The 20,469-nt window shown below is 37.8% G+C and overlaps 1 protein-coding gene across 17 annotated transcripts in view; it reads left to right on the top strand.

Moving 5' to 3' along the window:
- The window catches only part of rapgef6 (Rap guanine nucleotide exchange factor (GEF) 6), a 147,813-nt gene that overhangs the window by 101,350 nt on the left and 25,994 nt on the right, over positions 1-20,469 (top strand). For 10 of the 17 annotated variants that reach the window (XM_008426850.3, XM_081615334.1, XM_008426849.3 and 7 more), the window contains 9 exons: positions 1,164-1,316; positions 5,581-5,745; positions 7,212-7,319; positions 7,409-7,612; positions 7,964-8,072; positions 8,965-9,208; positions 11,667-11,678; positions 12,868-13,025; positions 17,170-17,184. In XM_008426850.3, coding sequence (XP_008425072.2) covers positions 1,164-1,316; positions 5,581-5,745; positions 7,212-7,319; positions 7,409-7,612; positions 7,964-8,072; positions 8,965-9,208; positions 11,667-11,678; positions 12,868-13,025; positions 17,170-17,184 — 1,168 coding nt within the window. The remainder of the gene's footprint in view (positions 1-1,163; positions 1,317-5,580; positions 5,746-7,211; positions 7,320-7,408; positions 7,613-7,963; positions 8,073-8,964; positions 9,209-11,666; positions 11,679-12,867; positions 13,026-17,169; positions 17,185-20,469) is intronic. The other 7 variants (XM_008426865.3, XM_008426860.3, XM_008426853.3 and 4 more) reach the window with 3 other exon arrangements.

Genomic DNA, 20,469 nt, shown 5'->3' with positions numbered 1-20,469 from the left:
ATTTCTGTGCACTGCCTGTCAGCTGACTGAAAGAAAACACTTTTACCTCGCTTACAAGAAAGAAAGATTTTGACAGTTAAATATTTCCTGCTGCAAAAAAAACACAATTATTTGTGGTATCACTCCTACAAAAGTAACACATTTGTAAAAACACAGAAGACCAACTACAAAAACTAACAGGCACAGTTTATTATGTTTTACAGTGCAGAATGGCTGGTGTTTTTTATTCTTTACTGTAATAGCTTCATAAAGTGTACAACAGTATTTAAAGCTTTAACATTTTAAGGATTTTTAGCTCCTTCCGTTCACTAAAAGTTTTATCATGAGTTTGAATGAACTCTTGTGATTCTTTTCTTATAATTTATAATAATTTTTCTGGCATGTGCCTGAACTGGCTCTAAGATTTCTCCTTCCTATAGTAAAACAAAAAGACTGATTCTATGATTGACACTTCCTCTTTTGTACAAAAATAAGTCATTTCTGTACAGTATTTATTTTTACTGCTACTGAATCTTTTAATTTTAGTCCTGCTCGTCTTTGGCCTGTAAAGTAAAATGTGTGTCATGGAGCAGAAATGCCAAAGTTGAGTTGATTTCATTTCTGCTTTTCTTCTTAGTTCATGTTTGCCTCTGCAGGTCAATCATTTCTCCTCCTGCTTGTTTTCATATAAACTTTTCATATAAGCGGAATCCCAGTAACATCAGTTTCTTTGTTAGAGTGACCTTCTCTAAAGAAAAAGCACATTCTTAATATAATGGCGATGTGAAAAGTCACAGAAGGTCCCTTTGTCCACACTGACTAGTTCCTCTGCGGCGCATATCGTTTCCTTACCACACATAAACAGGAAGTTGCAGAGGTAGACGTTAGTGAAACAAATGCAGAAACTGATGAGTTAGACAAGAGGAGCAGGTCATGTTTTAGTGATTTCTTGTTCAAATAGCTGAGATGATTTTGGACCTCCATTTCTCCCAGTTCAGTTTTATTTCAGCGAGAGCTTTCCGCTGTTGGACATTTCCTTCCTCTGTCCGTGCGATCCTCCCATGCCTCACTTTGCCAGCTCTCATGCGTCCACTTTGCTGCTTTTTGAGTATCCGAACGTGGTGCAGAGCAATCTTCTGCTCTACTACAAGTTCACCCGCTGTCCGCATGTCGTCCTCGACCAGTTCGTCTGCATCGCCCAGGAGGATTACTGGCGCATCCTCAACCACGTGGAGAAAAACACGCACAAGGTGGAGGAGGAGGGGGAGATCGTGATGGTGAAGGAGCACCGCGAGCTGGACCGCAGCGGCACCAGAAAGGGTCACATCGTCATCAAGGTTTGTAAGAGTGTTTTATTTTTTACTTGAGTAATTTCATTATGAAGTATTTCTACTCTTGAGTAGAAATACTACTACTTTTACTTTTGCTTCAGTAAAAATATGTTGAAGTATTTCTACTCTTGAGTAGAAATACTACTACTTTTACTTTTGCTTCAGTAAAAATATGTTGAAGTATTTCCACTCTTGAGTAGAAATACTACTACTGTTACTTTTACTTCAGTAAAAATATGTTGAAGTATTTCTACTCTTGAGTAGAAATACTACTACTTTTACTTTTACTTCAGTAAAAATATGTTGAAGTATTTCTACTCTTGAGTAAACTTTCTGGATGTTTTTACCCACTGAATGAAAAAGAAACATGTTTTAACCAAAATCCACCAGACTCAGATGCACCTGCAGTTTCTGTTAGTTTTTTATTGAAAGAAACTGATTTGGAAACATTTTCCTTCACCTGATTTTGTTATTTTTAGTTACTTATATGAATTATTGTCATTTTGGTTCCTTAAAATTCCAACATTTCCACTTAAGTTTACATTTCGGTCTGTCTGATTATGTAGTTTTTAAATATTGAACAATTTGGCCAGTTACTCAGTATTTGAGTAGACTTTTAACCAAATACTTTTTTACTCTTATTTGAGAATTCCTAGGACAGCTACTTTTACTTTTACTTCAGTAAAAATATGTTGAAGTGTTGCTGCTCTTACTCGGGTTCTCTACTCGCGCTGTGAAAATCCAAAATCTTATCAAATAGTTTGGTCTAATTTCTAATGTAAATAATGACATTAATTATTTAATGTAGTTAAATACATTAAATGTCCTCAGATATTTATCTGGGGACGTCTGAAATACAATTAGGGCTGTTGTAAACGATTATTTTAGTAATCGAGTAATCTATAGATTTTTCTTACGATTAATCGAGTAATCGGATAAAAACAATTATGAAATAAAATATTGGTGAATCTTCCATAACACCAGTGTTACTATCGGATATCAACATCAGTCTATTTTTTCCACCTTTGAGCTTCCATACCAGTTACTGTTTTGTAGACCGGGGGAGCAACACGGGATATTTACGGCTCCTCCGTTCAGAAACTCATCTACCAGCCATGTTCCGCCTCCCGTTTGTTCAGACCGGGATGATATAAGTTTATTGTGCGGTTCGTCCGTAAAGCTGCTCTGACCCTGTAAGCATCAACCCTCAGCCGCCCGCCGTGTTCAGTCTCTCCGCTCACCTGTAGAAATCCTCCTCAGCTTCTTCCCGCCGTTCAACCAGCAGCTCCGGAGCAGAAAGGCTGCCGAACTCCCGGCATCGCGCCGGTCATTTTAAGGATGTTTATTGGTCCCACAAAAACGATGAAAACCCGGAATTATCACCAATCAGTAAAATCCCCGCGGGCCGAACTTGAAGATTGGACGTTATGCCGCTAACACGTAGCTTCCGTCAACAACTCAGAGGCGGAAGTCAGAGCTCCGCGCAACGCAAATAATGTTCCGGCTGAAACACGGTGCGTTAAATGATAAAACATAAATTAACGAAGCTTCGAGGCAGGTCAATTTTCCTCGAGGAATTTTAATAATCGAGGTACTCGAATCACTCGAGGAATCGGTTCAGCCCTAAATACAACAAAGCGAACTTACAAGTAACTTTTCAGCCAAACATTGAGCTTATTTTAAGTCAATAATTCCTTTATGTTGGTGAAAAAGTTCTAGATCCATTGGCAGATTTTTTTTTTTCACAGAGAACTGTGCTGTTGCCTAGCAACGCCACCCACGCCCAGTCCGTTGCCTAGCAACCTAATTCTTGTTCCATTCGCAGATCGAATTCACTTAAAACAAGACATTTTTCCCATCTTACTTTTTCTAGTTCCTTAAAATATATGTCTAGGTTAGTTTTTCTTATTTTAAATGTACTCAGACATGTGAAGCAGAAATTAGACCAAAATATTTGTTAGGATCCTTGTTTGTTTTTTTGTTTTTTTTTTTGCAGTGCTCAAATGTCTCTTGAAAGAATGGTTAAATTTTTTGCTGTCAAAAACTCTTTCAATGTTTTTTTGTTTTGTTTTGTTTTGTTTTGCGGGTTTTTGCATCAAATATACCATGTTGAATTCTGGTACAAAAGTTTTAAGTTTGGTTTTTTTGAACTTTAATTCCCATACATGGTTTTGGGAGATTTTTTTGCCAGATCTGGATATTTTTTGAGAAGAAAACAAATTTGTCTGTCTTTAGTCCAGAAATGTGCTGAATGCAAGAGATTGTTGCCTCAATCTTTTAGCAATCCTTCAGTGTTGCTGTCGGCGTCTTGGCAGACTCTGTGGCAGACTTTCAGTGTTTTATTCTCATCACTTTTGGAGAAATATTCTGTTTTTCCATGTGGATACAATATGGAAGACAGTCAGAAAGTGGTGGTTTTTTTTAAATATAAGCATACCAAAGTCAAAGGTTCTATTTAACTTAAATTTTGGCTCAAACTCTTTAATAAGAACCTGAACTCTTGTATAATTTGAATTTATTGACTTCACTGGCTCATAAAAAAAATAAAGTACATCTGCTCTGTGTTCGTTGTTGATCATTATGATCGCTAGCAGTTTATTGTTTGCCGGAGTATTTTCTTGTCAGCTTCCTGAAGCCCTTTGATCCCATCGCCACAGCTCCAGAGGTTGCCAGGTATCGATCAGCTAATGGGCCTGAACGATTCTCTCTGCTGCCTTACCCAAGGAAAGCTGCTGGCTCTAAATCACATCCACTGGGGATGAGTCAATTCACAAGTGTTAGCATTTCCGCTTCTCTTTCCTAACTTTGTTCTTTTTTTTGTGTGACCGACACAAAGCAGTTGCGTCTTCTAGTTTCTGTTCCCCAGTCGGACAAATCGTTTCCTGCAGAGTCCGCCGCTGGGGGGGATGTTAACAAACTTGGTGAAACGGGAAGAGTAGACATGTCTCGAATGTTGTACATCGCCGCTTGACACTGAAGTTTTACCCCAACCAGGAGCATTAATGCTCGGGTGTTATGTGGGTTTACCCTTAGATTGGTGTGAGGCTTCATCTGCCTCGTTCTTCAGATTATGGATGGCTGACGGCTCCATCCGGAGTTGGTCTTGTCATTTTCAGGATTAATGTTAACGTCATATATTCACTGCAAAAATACAAAATATTACCAAGAAATGTTGGTCTAGTTTCTAGTTTAAATATCTTAGTACATTTGAAATGAGACAAACAAACTTTTCAATAAGAAATTTGAGGTATTAGAAGTCAACAATCCCTTAATATTGGTGAAAAGGTTTTAGTTCCATTTGCAGATTCTTTCACAAAGTGAAACTTTTTTAACTTTTTTTTAACCGTGCTGTTACCTAGCAACCCCAGCCAAGCCCAGACCGTTACCTAGCAACCCCAGCCAAGCCCAGACCGTTACCTAGCAACCCCAGCCAAGCCCAGACCGTTACCTAGCAACCCAGTTCTAGTTCCTTTGGCAGATGATTTCACAAAGTGAAACTTTTTAAACTTTTTTTTTAACCGTGCTGTTACCTAGCAACCCCAGCCAAGCCCAGACCGTTACCTAGCAACCCAGTTCTAGTTCCTTTGGCAGATTATTTCACTTATAGCAAGACATTTTTCCCATGTTACAAGTGAAATAATCTGTCAATGGAACTGGAACTTTTTCATTTATCTAAAAACAAGCTCCTAAATCTTGCTTAAAAACTGTTTCTAAGGGTTTTTTTATTATTATTTGGAGTGTAGTAAGACATTTGAACTGGAAACTAGACCAAACTGTTTGGTTTGATCTTCTGTTTTTTGCAGTGTTAAATATGTGTAACTACATGTTTTTGGTGTGTAAATCCTTAGTTCTTTTCTAATTGTTGCGATCTTTCCTTAAAATGTTCATAAAAGCATCATCTAATTACTGTTCTCATATTATTTCGACTTGTTTTATTTCAACTTCTTTCTCATATGACCTTATTCTTGAAATTATTCTCATTTTACTACAATTTAATTATTTCAGCTTTATTCTTGTAATTTTTATTTTCCCTATTATGGCCCTAGTGCTCCATCGTGCAAAATAATGCATAGTTTTTTAAAAAAGATTTTACACAAATACATGTCTGGAAAGTTTGGTTAAAATTTTATTCAGTCCAATAATTTCAGGTTATGTTCAGTTGAGTCAAACTGGAACTGGGTTTCATTTAAGTGACAGAAAGTCCTTTTGGCGCCGCCTGAATGCATGTCCTCTATGCTGGACTTTGGTGAAGCTTTCTGTGTGTTTTTAGGGAACTCCAGAGCGTCTGATCATGCACCTGGTGGAAGAGCCGTCGGTGGTGGACCCCACCTACATCGAGGACTTCCTGCTGACCTACAGGACCTTCCTGTCCAGTCCCATGGACGTTGGCAGGAAACTGCTGGACTGGTTCCAGGTGGACTGCTACCGGGACACGGTCAGTTGGGACTTTTTTTGTTCAGAAATGTCTGTTATAGGGCGATGGCTAACTAAAACTCTGTTTGGCGGAAGGCTAAAGAAAAGCAAAAGCTTCCTGTAAAGGGAGTCTGCATACAAATAACAGCTCAACTTGACCACTTTTTGCTTATTCATACCAACGCAGAGTTCAACCACCAGAGGTCAGGGGCCGAACAAAGTCATTTAAAGGGCCACAAAGGGCTCCCGGGGCCACACTTTGGGCATCCCTGGCCTAAAGTAAAATATCAGCGTTTCTTATATTGTCATGATTGTCGATGGCAGCTTCATGTGTGGAGCCGTTTACCTGCAGATCGATGCAGGAACAGCCAGCTCAGCTGTCTGTGAGCCAGCTACTGACTGGTTCATGCCTGATGCTTTAACCTGAGGTTAGTGTTGTTATGTCAATACTCGTTACTCTGACATCCAGCCTGCAAATCAACAAACTGGATCCAGGAGAAGACGGTAGCAGAATGTGAGAACAGCAGGAAAAGACGTGCAAATTTAGCAGAAATGTTTGTTTTTTAGTGTTTTTTCTCCAATTATGAACTAAAAGACGGTTAGGATTAAATTAAAGGGCCGTTTTATGTGATGATCATCTAATTGCTCAGCTGCTGTTTTTCTTTTGTTCCTGTATGAATTGGATCTATATCTGTTGATCTTCGCTGCTGGTTGCTTCTGGTCCTTCAAAGTCTGTTTTCCAAATGTGAAGTATAGAAAACAGAAAATACATTTGGGATAAACATTTGTAATTCCTGACTGTATTCCCTATTTATTCTTCCATCCTTCCTTCTTGATGTCCTTCTTTCCTTTCCTTTATTCATTCCATCTTTACATCTTCCTCCCTTGTTTCTTTTATAATATGTTTATTGTCTTCTTCTGGTCTTCTTTGCTTCATTGTTATTTTCCTTCCTTTTCTGTAACTTTCCAGAAAGTAAAGTTTCCTTGTCAGATCTTTTTTCTTTCCTCCTTTGTCTCCTTCTACCTTGCCTCTATCCTTCCTTCTCTTACTTCTTCATTTCCTAGTTTAACATTTTCTTCCTATTTTGTTTCTTTTCTTTCCTTTATGGTCTATCTCGTTTCCATTCGGTTTTGTTTACTGTGCGCTGGTGTCATATGTTTGAATTCAGAGTGAATATTATACTTTATATCTTAAATTGAATTAAATTACTGTTAAGTCTGGTCGTTTTACTGAAGTGCAGAAACTCTGCTGAAATACTGATCTTGTTGTGGAGCTTTGAAACCGTTCAGTGTTTATCTGAAGCGACCAACGCGATGCTCTAGAGACGTAGAGACCTTTCACTCTGCTCTATAAATACTCTGCTGGAGCTCTTAACACGTTTCTTGTCAAACTATACAAATAGCTTGAGGTTTTTAAATAAACCAACAGGGACACAGAGCATTAGAGAAACTCTTTAGGTTAAATGAAGCGTCTGTTTTCTCACTCAGGTGACGAGAATAGTGCTGCTTTGGGTCAACAACCACTTCAACGACTTTGAGGGCGACTCGGCCATGACGCGCTTCCTGGAGGAATTTGAGAAACGTCTAGAAACATCAGTAAGAGCAAATAAGAATAATGGCCTAAAGTTCTCCTTCTCTTTTGCTTTTCAGATTATAATTCTGTTTCCTGTCTTTCTCTGTGGCAGAAAATGAAGGGTCATCTGAGGTTGCTGAACATTGCATGCGCAGCCAAGGCCAAGTGGAGGCAGATCACGCTGCAGAAGGCGTCCAGAGAGTCGCAGCTGCATTTCAGCGTGCAAGGAGGCAGCGAGAGAGGATTCGGCGTCTTTGTGGAGTCGGTGGAAGAAGGAAGCAAAGCGGCAGAGACCGGACTCAAGCGGGGGGATCAGGTGAGGCGGCGCAATGAAATAAACATTTAAATATGCAGCTTTTATTGTTAGAAGTTGAAATTCCTACAAGTTTTACATTTAACCAGCTCAGAGCAGAAGAGGGTGTAGATGATTCTTTATCTGGATTATTCATAATTACAGCTGAAACTGTAACTGTTGGGGACATCATGACTGCTTTAGTCATGACAAAAGAGCAGAGTCATAATGAGTTGCTTACTTTTGACTGACCTTTGACCTTGGAAACGCTGCTGACAACATATCAGGAGCAAAGAGCAGATAGGGTCAGAGCGACTTCTGGTTTCCATGAATGACCTATGTTATAAAATCTATTTTTAATCTGTTTTGTTGCAGATCATGGAGGTTAATGGTCAGAACTTTGAGAACATCGGCTTGTCCAAAGCCGTGGACATCCTGAGAAATAACACACACCTTTCCCTCACTGTGAAAACCAACATCTTTGGTGAGTAAAGCTGCATTCTTACTTTACCACAAGCTAAAATAGTACAAAATGTTTATTTTAAATATTATTCAAATGCTTCAGCTTGGTGTTTACCAACTGTGGTCTCCTATTTTACTCAGTTGTCTTCAATCTTTGGCGTAAAGTTTTATGTGGCCCAAAGGGAGACTTGAATAAAACCTTGAAAATAACTATAGTAACTATAGTATGCTTAAATAATGTTTTATCAATCAGGTGAAATCAGTTATCAATGGGAGAGGATTAGGATTGCTGAAAAAAAATCTGAATTTTTACGTTTAGTTCAAAATTTGCCTGAATTATTCAGACTTTTATTTTCTAAGATCAGAAATCGGAATTCCAGGGGAAAAAATCAGGATTCCGAGAAAAAAGTCAAAATTCTGAAAAAATAAGAAATCTGGTGGGAAATCAATTCTGAGAAACTGATTTTTCTTTAAATTAAATCTGGGGGTAAATTCAGGATTCTGAGAAAAAAATTCTGAATTTGAGAAAAACTGTGAAAATTCTGACTTTCCTCAGAATTTTGACCAGAAGCTTAAAGCCAGAATTCAGTTTTGTTCAGTGGCAGAAAATCTTCTTCTGTACTTTTCCATATTTGTATTCTGCAAAATTAAATCAATGTAAAACGATGTTCAGTATTAAGAAGTAAGTACTTATTCAAAATGTAACGGTTTGTTAGTGGGTTTCATCAATACATTTTACCACAACCGGCCCTTTAAGGACATTTCATAATCTTGATGAGGCCCAAAATAAAAGTGAGTTTGACATCCCTGCTCTGGATGCATAAAGCTGTTTGTAATGAAACAGAATAAAAAGATTAAGACGTTCAAAAGCACTGTACCCAATATCTGCTCTTTGTTTTGCTCCGTCTCTCCAGTGTTCAAAGAGCTGCTGAGCAGGATCATGCACGAAAAGAAAAACGGTGGCCCTCACATTCCTAAGATCCAGGAGAAAAAGGGCAACCGTTTCTCCATCGCCGACTTCTCCGGAGACATCGAGTTCCCCACGGACAGCAAAAGCACCCGGAAGATGAAAGCGAACACCGTGTCGGGGGGACGCAACAAGATCAGGAAGATGCTGGAGAAAACGCGCTTCAGCATACTACCGCCCAAACCATTCAGGTAACACTGGCTGGGAGTCGGTGGGGAAAAACATGGAAAAACGTGTTTTCTCTAATCCAGATTAGAAGCATAAAGAAGCTACAATTTAGTGCTAAAAAGCTATTTTCTCAAAAACTTAACGTGGTGAGATTTGTGTTATCACTGCTAAATTTTAAACTTTATCCTCTGACATGATCAAAAATCAAAGTTTTTACTTTTGTATGTTTTTCTGTAAGGTAAAAAAAACAACAACACAAAAATCAACAATTTAAAGATTTCACATCATTGCACATCAAAATGTTGGTTAGAGTTTCATTTCTTATGTTTCAAAATAATTTCTAACAAGGTGGGTTTTTAGTCTGGATTTAAAGGAACTCAGCATTTCGGCAGTTTTACACTTTTCCAGAAGTTTGTTCCAGATTTGTGGTGCATAGAAGCTGAATGCTGCTTCTATTCTATCCAGAATGTTATTTAAAGCAGTTGGTGTTTTACAGACAGTTTTAAGTGAAACAACAGCACAGTGTCGTCAGCATATAATCATCCTGTAATCGTTAGCATCAGCCATAACGAGCCGCCGTGCTGCTGGAGCAATTGTGCAGATGGAGCCCGTATTCGATTTTCCACCCGTAACGTGGCGATCCAGATTTGATTTCATTTCATCATTTCATTTTGTCTCCATGCCTCGTTTAACTGCAGGCTGCGGCAGCGCTGCAGAGACAGCAGATCCTGTTCTCACCCTGTTAATTACGCAGCTAACTCACTCAACACGACACACACACACTCCTATCTCCTCCTCACTGCTGATTGAATGCTCTGAAGTAAATCATTTGCATCAAACCTCGACGTTCTCCGTCTCACACCAAACACTGGATGACTGTTTGATCTAGGCTCAGCTTTCAAAGCTCCTCCACTGCCATCTATTTATCAGCTGAACTGGGATTTTCATCTCCTTTGTTCCAACTGAAGCCACATCAGTGGGATTAGATGTCTGATTAAAGGGACAGGATAAGATAATAGGAGTAAAGCAGGTTATGGAGGCCAGTAAGGATTCACCAGTTCCTTTCATGAGGAGGAAACTTGACGGCGCTCATGTCTGGGTGTTTATCCAAACAATACATTAAATAAAAGGAATTTAAAATGGTGAGCCATTAAAAATAACATGTCTGCTTTCAGAAAAATACTTGAAGTTTAAATTAAATGCAAAATATTCCACGTTTTAAGGCTTTAAAGTTTTATTTTTGTGGTGGAAGTTGACTCTAATAAGTATTTATTTTTTGCTCTTTAATTTCAGATTTATGTGAAAATGTTACCTCAAAGTTATTTCAGTTTAAGTTTGTGGAAAGATTTAAGTTTCAGAGTTTAATTTCTCAAACCAAATTCAACAAACCTTCAACAAACCTTCCATCCATCCATCCATTTTCTTGCACCCTTTTTCCCTCAGTGGGGTCGGGAGGGGTGCTGGTGCCTCTCCAGCCAACGTTTCGGGCGAGAGGCGGGGTCACCCTGGACAGGTCGCCAATCTGTCGCAGGGCAACACAGAGACACACAGGACACACAACCATGCACACACACACTCACACCTAGGGGCAATTTGGAGAGACCAATTAACCTGACAGTCATGTTTTTGGACTGTGGGAGGAAACCGGAGTACCTGGAGAAAACCCACCATGCACAGGGAGAACATGGAGACTCCATGAAGAAAGACCCCAGGCCGGGAATCGAACCCAGAACCTTCTTGCTGCAAGGCAACAGCTCTACCAACTGCGCCACTGTGCAGTTTTCAACAAACCTATTATAATTAAAAACCTTCCAACTCCACAGCTTTATTTGTTTACTGCAATATTTTAATGTCTTTAAAATAAAATTAAATAAATACAATTAATAATAAAATAATCAAATAAATAACATTAATGAATAAATAATTTTTAAAAAATCTGATTTCCAGTGTGAAAAAATCTCATTTATGTGAAAAGTTGTTGATTTATTTCCATATATTTCCATTAATGTCAGACTTGCAGCTCAGTTAATTCTGATTTAAGGTTTAAACCCAACATCAGTTTATGAACTAATGTGACCATTAAGATAATAATTCATCATGCCTCTTAATTGATTGTGAAGTAATTTATTTACTGCTGTAATCATTTCACAGAATAATAACGATTTGCTCCTCTGTTGATCTGTTATTGAGTCGACACTCGGTGATAAAAACCAGCCAAAGAAAACCGTAATCTTAATAGGTTTGTGACTGTGTGACATTTCTCTGCATTTATTACAGCAAACATGTCGTTACCTCTCTGTAAGTTTGGTTAAAGCGATTTGTTGTGTCTGCTGTTGCGTGTGAGCATAACGGAGGAAGCTTTGACCCGTTGCTGCATCTCCTCTGCTGAGCTCCGTTTCTTGTTCTGTCAGAAATAATTTCCTGCCTTTCATGCATTTTAAATGTTGTCTCTCTCCTATCTGTCTGTCTCTGCTGCTTCAGGGGCCTGTTTGGGTAAGAAGAGCTCTTGTTGTGTAATTCCCCATCCTCCAAACGTGTTTCAGTGTCAATGTGCTCAACAAGCTGCCAAACTAAGACACAAACTCATCGACACACCTTCATCTGCCCTGCAAACATGTCTAGGTTATATTTGTATGTTGTTTTAAGTAAACTGGAGGCATTTATTTGAATATGAAATTTAAATAATTTCCAGATCTGGATGAATATTAAAAATAGAATATGTTTGCATTTCCAGACATTATTTGCTATCCTAAACTTTAAATGATCTGCTAAACTCTAAAATCGATCTCATTTAGCCTTTCATTTTAAACATGTTCAGTCAGTTTTGCTTTTTTGTAGTCTTCTCCGTGTTGGTGCGATCGTCTTTTAGCCTAAAAGTGTAACTCCAGCCCTAAGTTTGGGAGAGAGATCTAAAGTTTTAAACAAAAAAAATGTGATGCATAAATTCAAAAATGAAGAAATGTTTGACCTCTGAAGGTCAAACCCCTGAAGCTGGACTAGTCGGCATATCTGAATAGTTCACCTATTCAGATACACTGAGTGTTTAGGGAAATGAATGATAAAAAATAAATTCAGGACTTTATTTAATCCTTTATTTGTGTCAAACTAAAGCAACTTCTTTAAGCCTAAAAATAAAAGACAAACATTCTGGGTATTGTTAAGGTCCAGTGATCAGTAAGATTTTATCCTCTTTTAAGTCCAGTAAATAAATATGATCACTGATGTGATGCATTCACAGTAACAGTGTTTTGGTGTCGTTTTTCAAATTTAGTAAAATCTTATCTTACCAGATTTATGATTTAAAGCCTAATCTGTGTGTGGACTGCCATTAATTTATCACTAAATTATTTAATGGTTTACGGTGTATTGAGAGTGAATATACAGAGATCTACTTAAAGCATAACAAAATAAAATTAGTCTTTTTGTTGTTGTCCTGTGATTCTGTGTTTTCTGCCCATGAATGCTTCTGCTCAGCTGCCATATCTTTATGCATCAATCTCAGAAAGATGATCTCTGTAACTGTTCTCGACATTTTGATTGAATCACATGTTAATATTCTCTCAGGGTGAAGCTGCTGCTCTTACCGCTTTCCTCTAAACTCATAACAAAGAGTAATTTTATCACCTCCGCTGTTATTTCATCCCCCTAATCCCACCGCGCCTTCTCTGGTGTCTCTGCGCAGTGACGGCGGCCTGGGTCAGAGTCAGGATGACAGCATCGTGGGCACCAAACAGTGCCGTCACAGCGTCGCCATCATGCCCATTCCTGGAAACCTGTCGTCAAGCAGCCCTGACCTGCTGCAGCCGGCCACCAGCATACTCGACTTCTCCAACCCCGCCGGTGAGGAACGGGCAGTCAAACCGCTTTACATCGCAAAACACAAAAATACTAAGTCAGACGAGACACCGGTAGCAAACGTCACATTCTGATGCACTGCAAAAACACAAAATCTTACCAAGTAATGGTGTAATTTTTAGAGCAAATATCTTGGCACACTTGAAAGAAGACAAGCTAACTCAAAAGTAACTTTTCAGCAAGAAATAGGAGCCTGTTTTGAGTAAATAATTCCTTAATACTGACGAAAAGTTCTAGTTCTATTGGCAGATTAATTCATAAAGAGAACTGTACCGTTACCTAGCAACCCCTGCCAAGACCAGCCCGTTGCCTAGCAACGCAGTTCTAGTTCCATTGGCAGATTGTTTCATAAAGAGAACTGTGCCGTTACCTAGCAACCCCTGCCAAGACCAGCCCGTTGCCTAGCAACGCAGTTCTAGTTCCATTGGCAGATTGTTTCATAAAGAGAACTGTGCCGTTACCTAGCAACCCCTGCCAAGACCAGCCCGTTGCCTAGCAACGCAGTTCTAGTTCCATTGGCAGATTGTTTCATAAAGAGAACTGTGCCGTTACCTAGCAACCCCTGCCAAGACCAGCCCGTTACCTAGCAACGCAGTTCTAGTTCCATTGGCAGATTGTTTCACTTTAACAAGACATTTTTAACATGTTACAATAAATTAGAACTTTTATTTACTTTTATTTGCTGATTTGGCTAATTTACAAACATTGTGCATCTTTTACAAAACATATTGTAAAATGAACATTTACCAGGAAATATTCAAAAACGTGTTTCCCAAAAGAAGAAGGAGTTCATGATAAAAGGAAATGTAAATTTAAAGGTTGTAAAATCAGAACCTCAAGAAGTTTTTGTGGTGAGAAAATATGAAATATTTTGTGAAATTAAAACAGCTCAAACTACTGGGTAAGAAAATGGCTTACACTAAATATGAGACATAGTCTCGATATATTATGTTATTATTGTAGCATTGTTAGCATCAACATTATAATTAATATGAAGTAGATTTACCATTAGTGATGCTCATACCAAGGGTACCAATAAATAGCTAGAAATCATAATTATGTGTTGCTGGAGAAGCGTTGGGCTTTAATACATCCACACTTCTACTCACTCCTTTCAACCATTATTATTTATTGTATTACTGTAATTTCACTTGTAAATTTTGACGTTCAATAAGCTCAAATTAAGTGAGGCCTTGTTAGGGGCATAATGGCTGAACTCTGTTTTTCTTCTGGTTTATTTATCAGCTTTTCTCTCTTGAAAGTAGTTGGAGTTGATTTTACAGCAGACGGGCTAAATAGATTTGATATCCTCTTGGATAAAACGGGTTTTCAGTTTGAAACTTTCTGTGGATGTTCTATAGGATGAAGATCTTTGCTCATTATTGACGGTGTTCTTTCAGCCGTGTGTTTTGGGTTGTGATCCTGTTGCTACGCAGACAGTTTTGTCTCACCAGTCAAAAGATGTCATCCCTGAAACCTTTGCGCTAGTCTCCGTCCTTTCTGTCTTTTTTCTGTTTTTCTATCCTGGGTTTTCTTCCAATAGGGGTCAGTTGGTCATGTTATCACAAATTACATACATTTACCTTGGAGTTCAGCATGAACAGTTATTCTCACTTTTCTTCTTCAAGAAATCTGGTGCAGCTTTGTTAAAAAAATATATATATATATATATATGCATATTTTTTTTACACCTACTAAAAACATTAAGGTATGTGGTCACTTCATCTCTTTCAGGGGAAATAAAACAATATTTCACTGAATCAACAAGTTTGTATCCAGTCTGAGGGAAGCCAGTAACTGGCCTACATGAATATGATTTGGCTTTTTAGTTAAAAAAAAATTACATTAAATGTGTTGAAAGATGATTTTATGCATACATTTAACTGGCATGTTTTAGAAAGTGAATCAGTAAAAAATGACATGGAAATATTGTCATAATCTTTTGATTTGTGTCCGATTTTAATGTCGTTTGCAGCATTTTCACTTTTTAGTTTATAAGCTGCAGAAACCTTTTAGCTTCTCTGCTCTCACTAAATGAACATCAGCAGAAAGTCTAGATAATTTCTGTGAAATGTAAAAGAGAAGCGACTGAGACCTAAATCCTGCTTCTGAGAGCTGGCTGCTTCTCTCTGGAATCTTATTAATAATAAAACTAAAAGAAACTTTGAAAGTAGCATAAAAAGGAGCAACTTTGGCAGATTTGTGTTATATTTAGTGACATGCTTTTGAAGATGCGTTGATATGAAAAGAGAAATATAAATAATAAAAAAAATCCCAAAATGTCTGAGCAGGAAGGAAACGCTCATTAAGCTGCTTTTTACTGCGGCTCATGTTACTAAGCAGCTTGTTGCTAGGTAACCAAAGTGGGGCGGAACCTTAAACTGGCAGGTTGTTGCTAGGTAACCAAATAGAAGGCAAGTTGGTTGATTCCACTAGCCTAGCTTAGCTTGGGTTGACATTAGGTTGGGCAGCTAAAGTCTTTCCTCTGCCTACATTCCCCAGAATGCTGTGTGGTTCTGGATCAAAGTTGAATGAATATTCTATTGGACCCATTATCTATTGATATTGATCACGTGTGAGGCGAACCGATTGTTATTAATTTATTGCCTCCAGTGCTTCAAAAAGTGAACTTTCTGGTACTGAAATAGCATAAAACATCTGGTGAGATATTTATACAACGCAACTCAGTGTCTTCACACATTTGTTCTTTGTTTTCTTTCTGAGAATACAGGAACTGGCAGGTTTCATGTTTACCATCAAAATAACCAGAACAGAGAGGCGAATGGAGGAAAGAATCACCGGGGGTTTTCCAAACTGTTTCTGTCTGACGAGGGTTAACCTCCAGGGTCATTAGAGGCCGTCTTTAATCTGCTCCTGTCAAAAAGGTTCCCGACTCTATAATTATGTAAACTAACGGGGCTCATTGTTCTGTTATTAATGTGGATGCAGACAGAATGTCAGAGAGCAGACCGAGGAAGAGGAAAGCGACATAAATTGTTAGCGACCATGATCTTAATTTATTCCACAAGCCGTATATCTGCTCTGACAGACTGTAGGTGTTTTCATCACCTCCATTCCTGTTGCTCTCCTTCCTCTTACTAAGGTCTAACAGTGAACTGAAGAACTTATTTTCTCCCAATATCACTGCATTAATCACATTAGCATGAAAACATAAAAGTTTTGCCTTTTTCTGTCATTTATTTTGCCTTAATTGTAAGCCTTTTTTTGTAATTTCCTCCTTTTGTTTCACTTTGATTGTTTTTACTCAACTCTGTTTTTGCTGCAGTTTATACTTATTTTCTGCACCTGCAGCATTTTTTTAAAACCAGATGAGAAAAGTATTTGCATTTGCCCCAAATATATAAATATAAACCAAAAATGGAACTAAAAAAACCCTGGTCAGTAGAATTGAATGTAAAAAAGGGTTATTTCTGAAATAGTGCAATTTTATGGTCTTAAAATGTCCAGATTTTCCACATCTAGCTATCTATTAAATGTGCATGCTCATTCATTCAGTGCTTATTATTTTTAACTATCTATTTAAATGTCAGTTATCAAGTAACCCAGGTTCTGCTTTTTACATACTTGTGTATGTTTTACATTCGTATCGATAAACTCATCTTAAACATCTTTAACACAGCATACTGAAGCTCACAGGAACCCTGTGAATATTATGTTGAGACATCATGAGAGCTAATGGGTCTGATTAAAAACAATTAATATTCATAACCGAAAGCTCAGAGTTGCAGTCATACATTCTCCAACTTGTGACTCCTCATCTGGCTCATAAATCTTTGCTTCAGACATCACAGTCTGTCAGTATTCGCGAAGTAGAGCATGAATCTCAAAGCTCTTTTGCTTTGCAGGGTGACTAAATCCGTTTTTCTGGCGTCTCTCCTGGTTTAGCTCAGTGTGGAGCTATTTTCTCTTTCTGTGTTCCTCTTTCTCTGTGTGTTTCTTCCTGTCTTGTTTTGTGATTTTGAACAGATGCTCTAGCGTCGACATGTTGAGTCATCTCTGGTTTCTTATCAGATTAACACCGGAGCAGCAGCTCTCTGGGTCTTTCCCTCATTTTGTTGCTTTCATTTGTTCTTACTGTGGTTTCTCTTTCTCCCTACTGCTTCCCCAGCTCTTGGATTGTACTGTAAGTATTTAAATACCTTTACAGCAGCTATTTGCCCAAATCTCCCCCATAGCTTGATGCTTCTGACTTTCTGTAATCTCTCCGGCCTTCAGGTTGTAAAGAATATTGACTCGTGTTTTTATGTTTTGTGCAGTTACAGTAAAAGTGCATCAATAAGTCAGACATAAAAAATATTGCACACCTTCAGCTCTAACAGCAATATCACCATGACAACGTGGTTTCTAACATTTTAATGGTTAGTTTGATGGTCCGACCATTTTTCTCAACAGAACTGGCTTTTTTTTAAAGGTTTGATGTATTTTGGGGATCATTATCTTGTTGAATCAACTAATTCTGCACAAGATTAGGGAATTTTTTTAATTATTTTAATGAACAACCCAGAAACTATCGAGCCTGAAGTTAACTGGAAGCTGCTGGAATATGTGTGTCTTTGTCCACAGTGAAACAAGCTTTACGTTACGGTAGACTGAGAAGGTGGTGACCGAGAAAGAAGCACCAGCTGCTAATCAGTTCAGATCTAAATAAAATTTTGAACTATAAACGTTGAAATGCAAAAACAATTCTGGTGAAAAGTTGTTTTTTATGGTCAAAGGATATAAAGATTCACCTATTAGGCTGCAATGACAAGAAGAAGAAGAAGTTTAAATGTGAAAAGATCACAGTAAGAGCAGTAAAACATGGTGGTGGCAGCATAATGCTGTGGGGTGAATCCCTGAATCAACATGTAGAAAGTGGAGCTGCAGCAAATAATCAGCCTAAACACAACTATTAAAGAAAATCACAAACAGAATAGTTCAGAAAAATGATTAAAATCAATATTTAAAGCTAATTAAATACATCAAAAATACTTACAATATTTAACTTCTTTAACATGAAATTACTGAAAAAAGCTTGAATGAGAACATAATATCCATTGTCCACCATTGATGTAAAACTTATGCCCAAAACCCCAAACTGAAGAGTTTTATCACCCAGTTTGTGGTAAAAATGATAAATTATGCAAATAGAAATTATTTGTTGCTCTAGAAAACAGTGGTGGAAAAAAAAGGAATGAAGATGTCGGGTGATCCTGTAAGAACATTCCCATTAACCACCATAACAAATCCATTTCCAAAAGCCTCTGTTGTTGAACTTCACTGATACTCCAGTAGAAGTTTATTAACTGGATGTGAGCGTAACGACTGTCCTCCTGCATTCAGGTCAAGTGTGCAGCAGTGGATCAAATGCAATTATTCCTCCTCCTTTTCACAGGACATAACAGGAGGATTTTTATCCGAGAGCTTTTCACACTTTAATCACAAGTCATCACAGTTAATGAGACGAAGCATTTAGCTTCCAAACAACCTGCACTCTGCTGGCTGTGAGCACATGCAGCCTACAGCTATTTCCAACTGCTGCAAAATGCTGAGCGCCAGACGTCTGTCGCAAACTGCAAATGTTATGTTATTGATATTAATGAGCTTATGGTCTGCAAAGTGACCATTTATCTGCAAGAAAAAGGGCCAATGTCAAAATATCAATAGTTCCTATTTCCCGTGAACAACCCATGAAAGTGAACTGGAGGTTAAAGCTGATTAATTGCTTCTGAATTATTCAGCTACGCAAGGAAGACGTAAATGAGCCATCCCTTGGAATAAATTACAATTATGAACATTTGAAGACAGAGAAAATATAATTCAAGCTGCTTTCACACTATGGCCTATGTTGATGTATCAAAAAACACATTTTATATATTGAAATATTACATCCTGACTGGTTTATGCAGTTTGATTTATGATGCACCCTCAGTCTTAGTGTTCAGTGTTTGCTGTGCAGCTTCATCAGAGCATCAACATGAATAAAATACCCAGATGCTCAAATTGTTGGATGAATCGGTCAGAAAGTGAGATCAACTCTCTGCTGAGGTGGAGGGAATTTTCATCAGTGTAGACAGAGCATCTGCATAGCTTAGCTTGGGATTAAGTACATTTTAATATTGGTTGATTGCTACAACATTTCAGTGTTATAGCTGGACATTAAATCAAAAACAAACTCAATAATTTCCCTTTGCATGATTTCGCTTTTCTCTCTTCATACCCAAAACTGGATGATAAAAATCTTCAGTTTGGTGTTTTGGTCTCAAATAAACCTTTTTTTGAAGGACAGTTTTGTTTACATTCATTTTGTTTGTTTTTTCTGCTTTTCAATTAAAATGTCTTCCAGTTCCAGTGTTAAATATTCATTAGAGTTTAAAGTTTATGGATCTCTTATAATGTTACCATTTTATTACTTGAAAATGGTCTCAAAGCAACAATATTATCATTTATCACAATAAGTTCTGGGACAATTTGTCATCATGACATTCAGTATTCTGATTCGAGTGTCAAAATAATCTTCAATGCTGCATAAACAAATTAAATAAAAGGAAGTCTAGAATAAAAGAGAAACACCATCTTCATCTGTTCTTGGAAATAAACAGGAGAAACTAAAGGATCAATTTTACAGCTCCCTAAACAAGCAGGATGATCGATTATCTGCTTTCACTCCAACTGTATTGTTATTGGTTTTGCCTTTGGCAGCTTGTTTGTACTCATGTGCTGCTGCTGTAATGATGGCAATAAAGGTTTTGTCATCTAAACACTCAGACTCTGCAGCCATGTCTTTATCTGTCTCTAAGTAATGGACCTTAGCATCCTCAATAATACAAAACATTTTTATTATTTAAAACACACACTGGGGTGTAAGGATTTGGTAGCCATGCTAATAATTGCTAAGAGTTGAGCTTTAGGTTTTGATTAACAGTATTGCTGCTTTATTCCCTTTTTTACCAGAAGCCTCTTTATTTCAAATTAAGAGCTCTTGAATCTGACTTTTATGTTTTGCTGCAGTTTTAACTGGGACTGTCACAATAACAAATTTTACTGGACAATTAATTGTCCCAGAAGTTATTGCAATAAACGATAATATTGTTGTTTTGAGACAATTTTCAAGTAGTACAATAGTAATGGCATAATAGTGCATTCTCAAAGATCAATAAACATTTAACACTGGACCTGGAAGACATTTTAAATATCCAAAATAAATAAACAAAACAACAAATAAAATCAATTATCAAGTTTCCGTTTTAATTGTCAGAGGATAAAAAGTTTCACCTTTTTAGCTGTAATGACAAGAAGTAAGTTTGGAGGAGAAAAGGTCACAGTGCCAGCAGTAAGGCATGGTGGTGGTAGCATAATGCTGTGGGTCGAATCCACTGCCAATGAAAAGAAAGAAGAGCTTCCCCTGAGTCATCCTGGATGTTACAAC

This window comes from Poecilia reticulata, chromosome 14, assembly GCF_904066995.2.
Source record: "Poecilia reticulata chromosome 14, P_reticulata-male-v2, whole genome shotgun sequence".
NCBI classification, from domain to species: domain Eukaryota; kingdom Metazoa; phylum Chordata; class Actinopteri; order Cyprinodontiformes; family Poeciliidae; genus Poecilia; species Poecilia reticulata.
The sequence above is the reverse complement of the archived record's forward strand: the minus strand, read 5'-3'. Positions and strand labels throughout refer to the sequence as shown.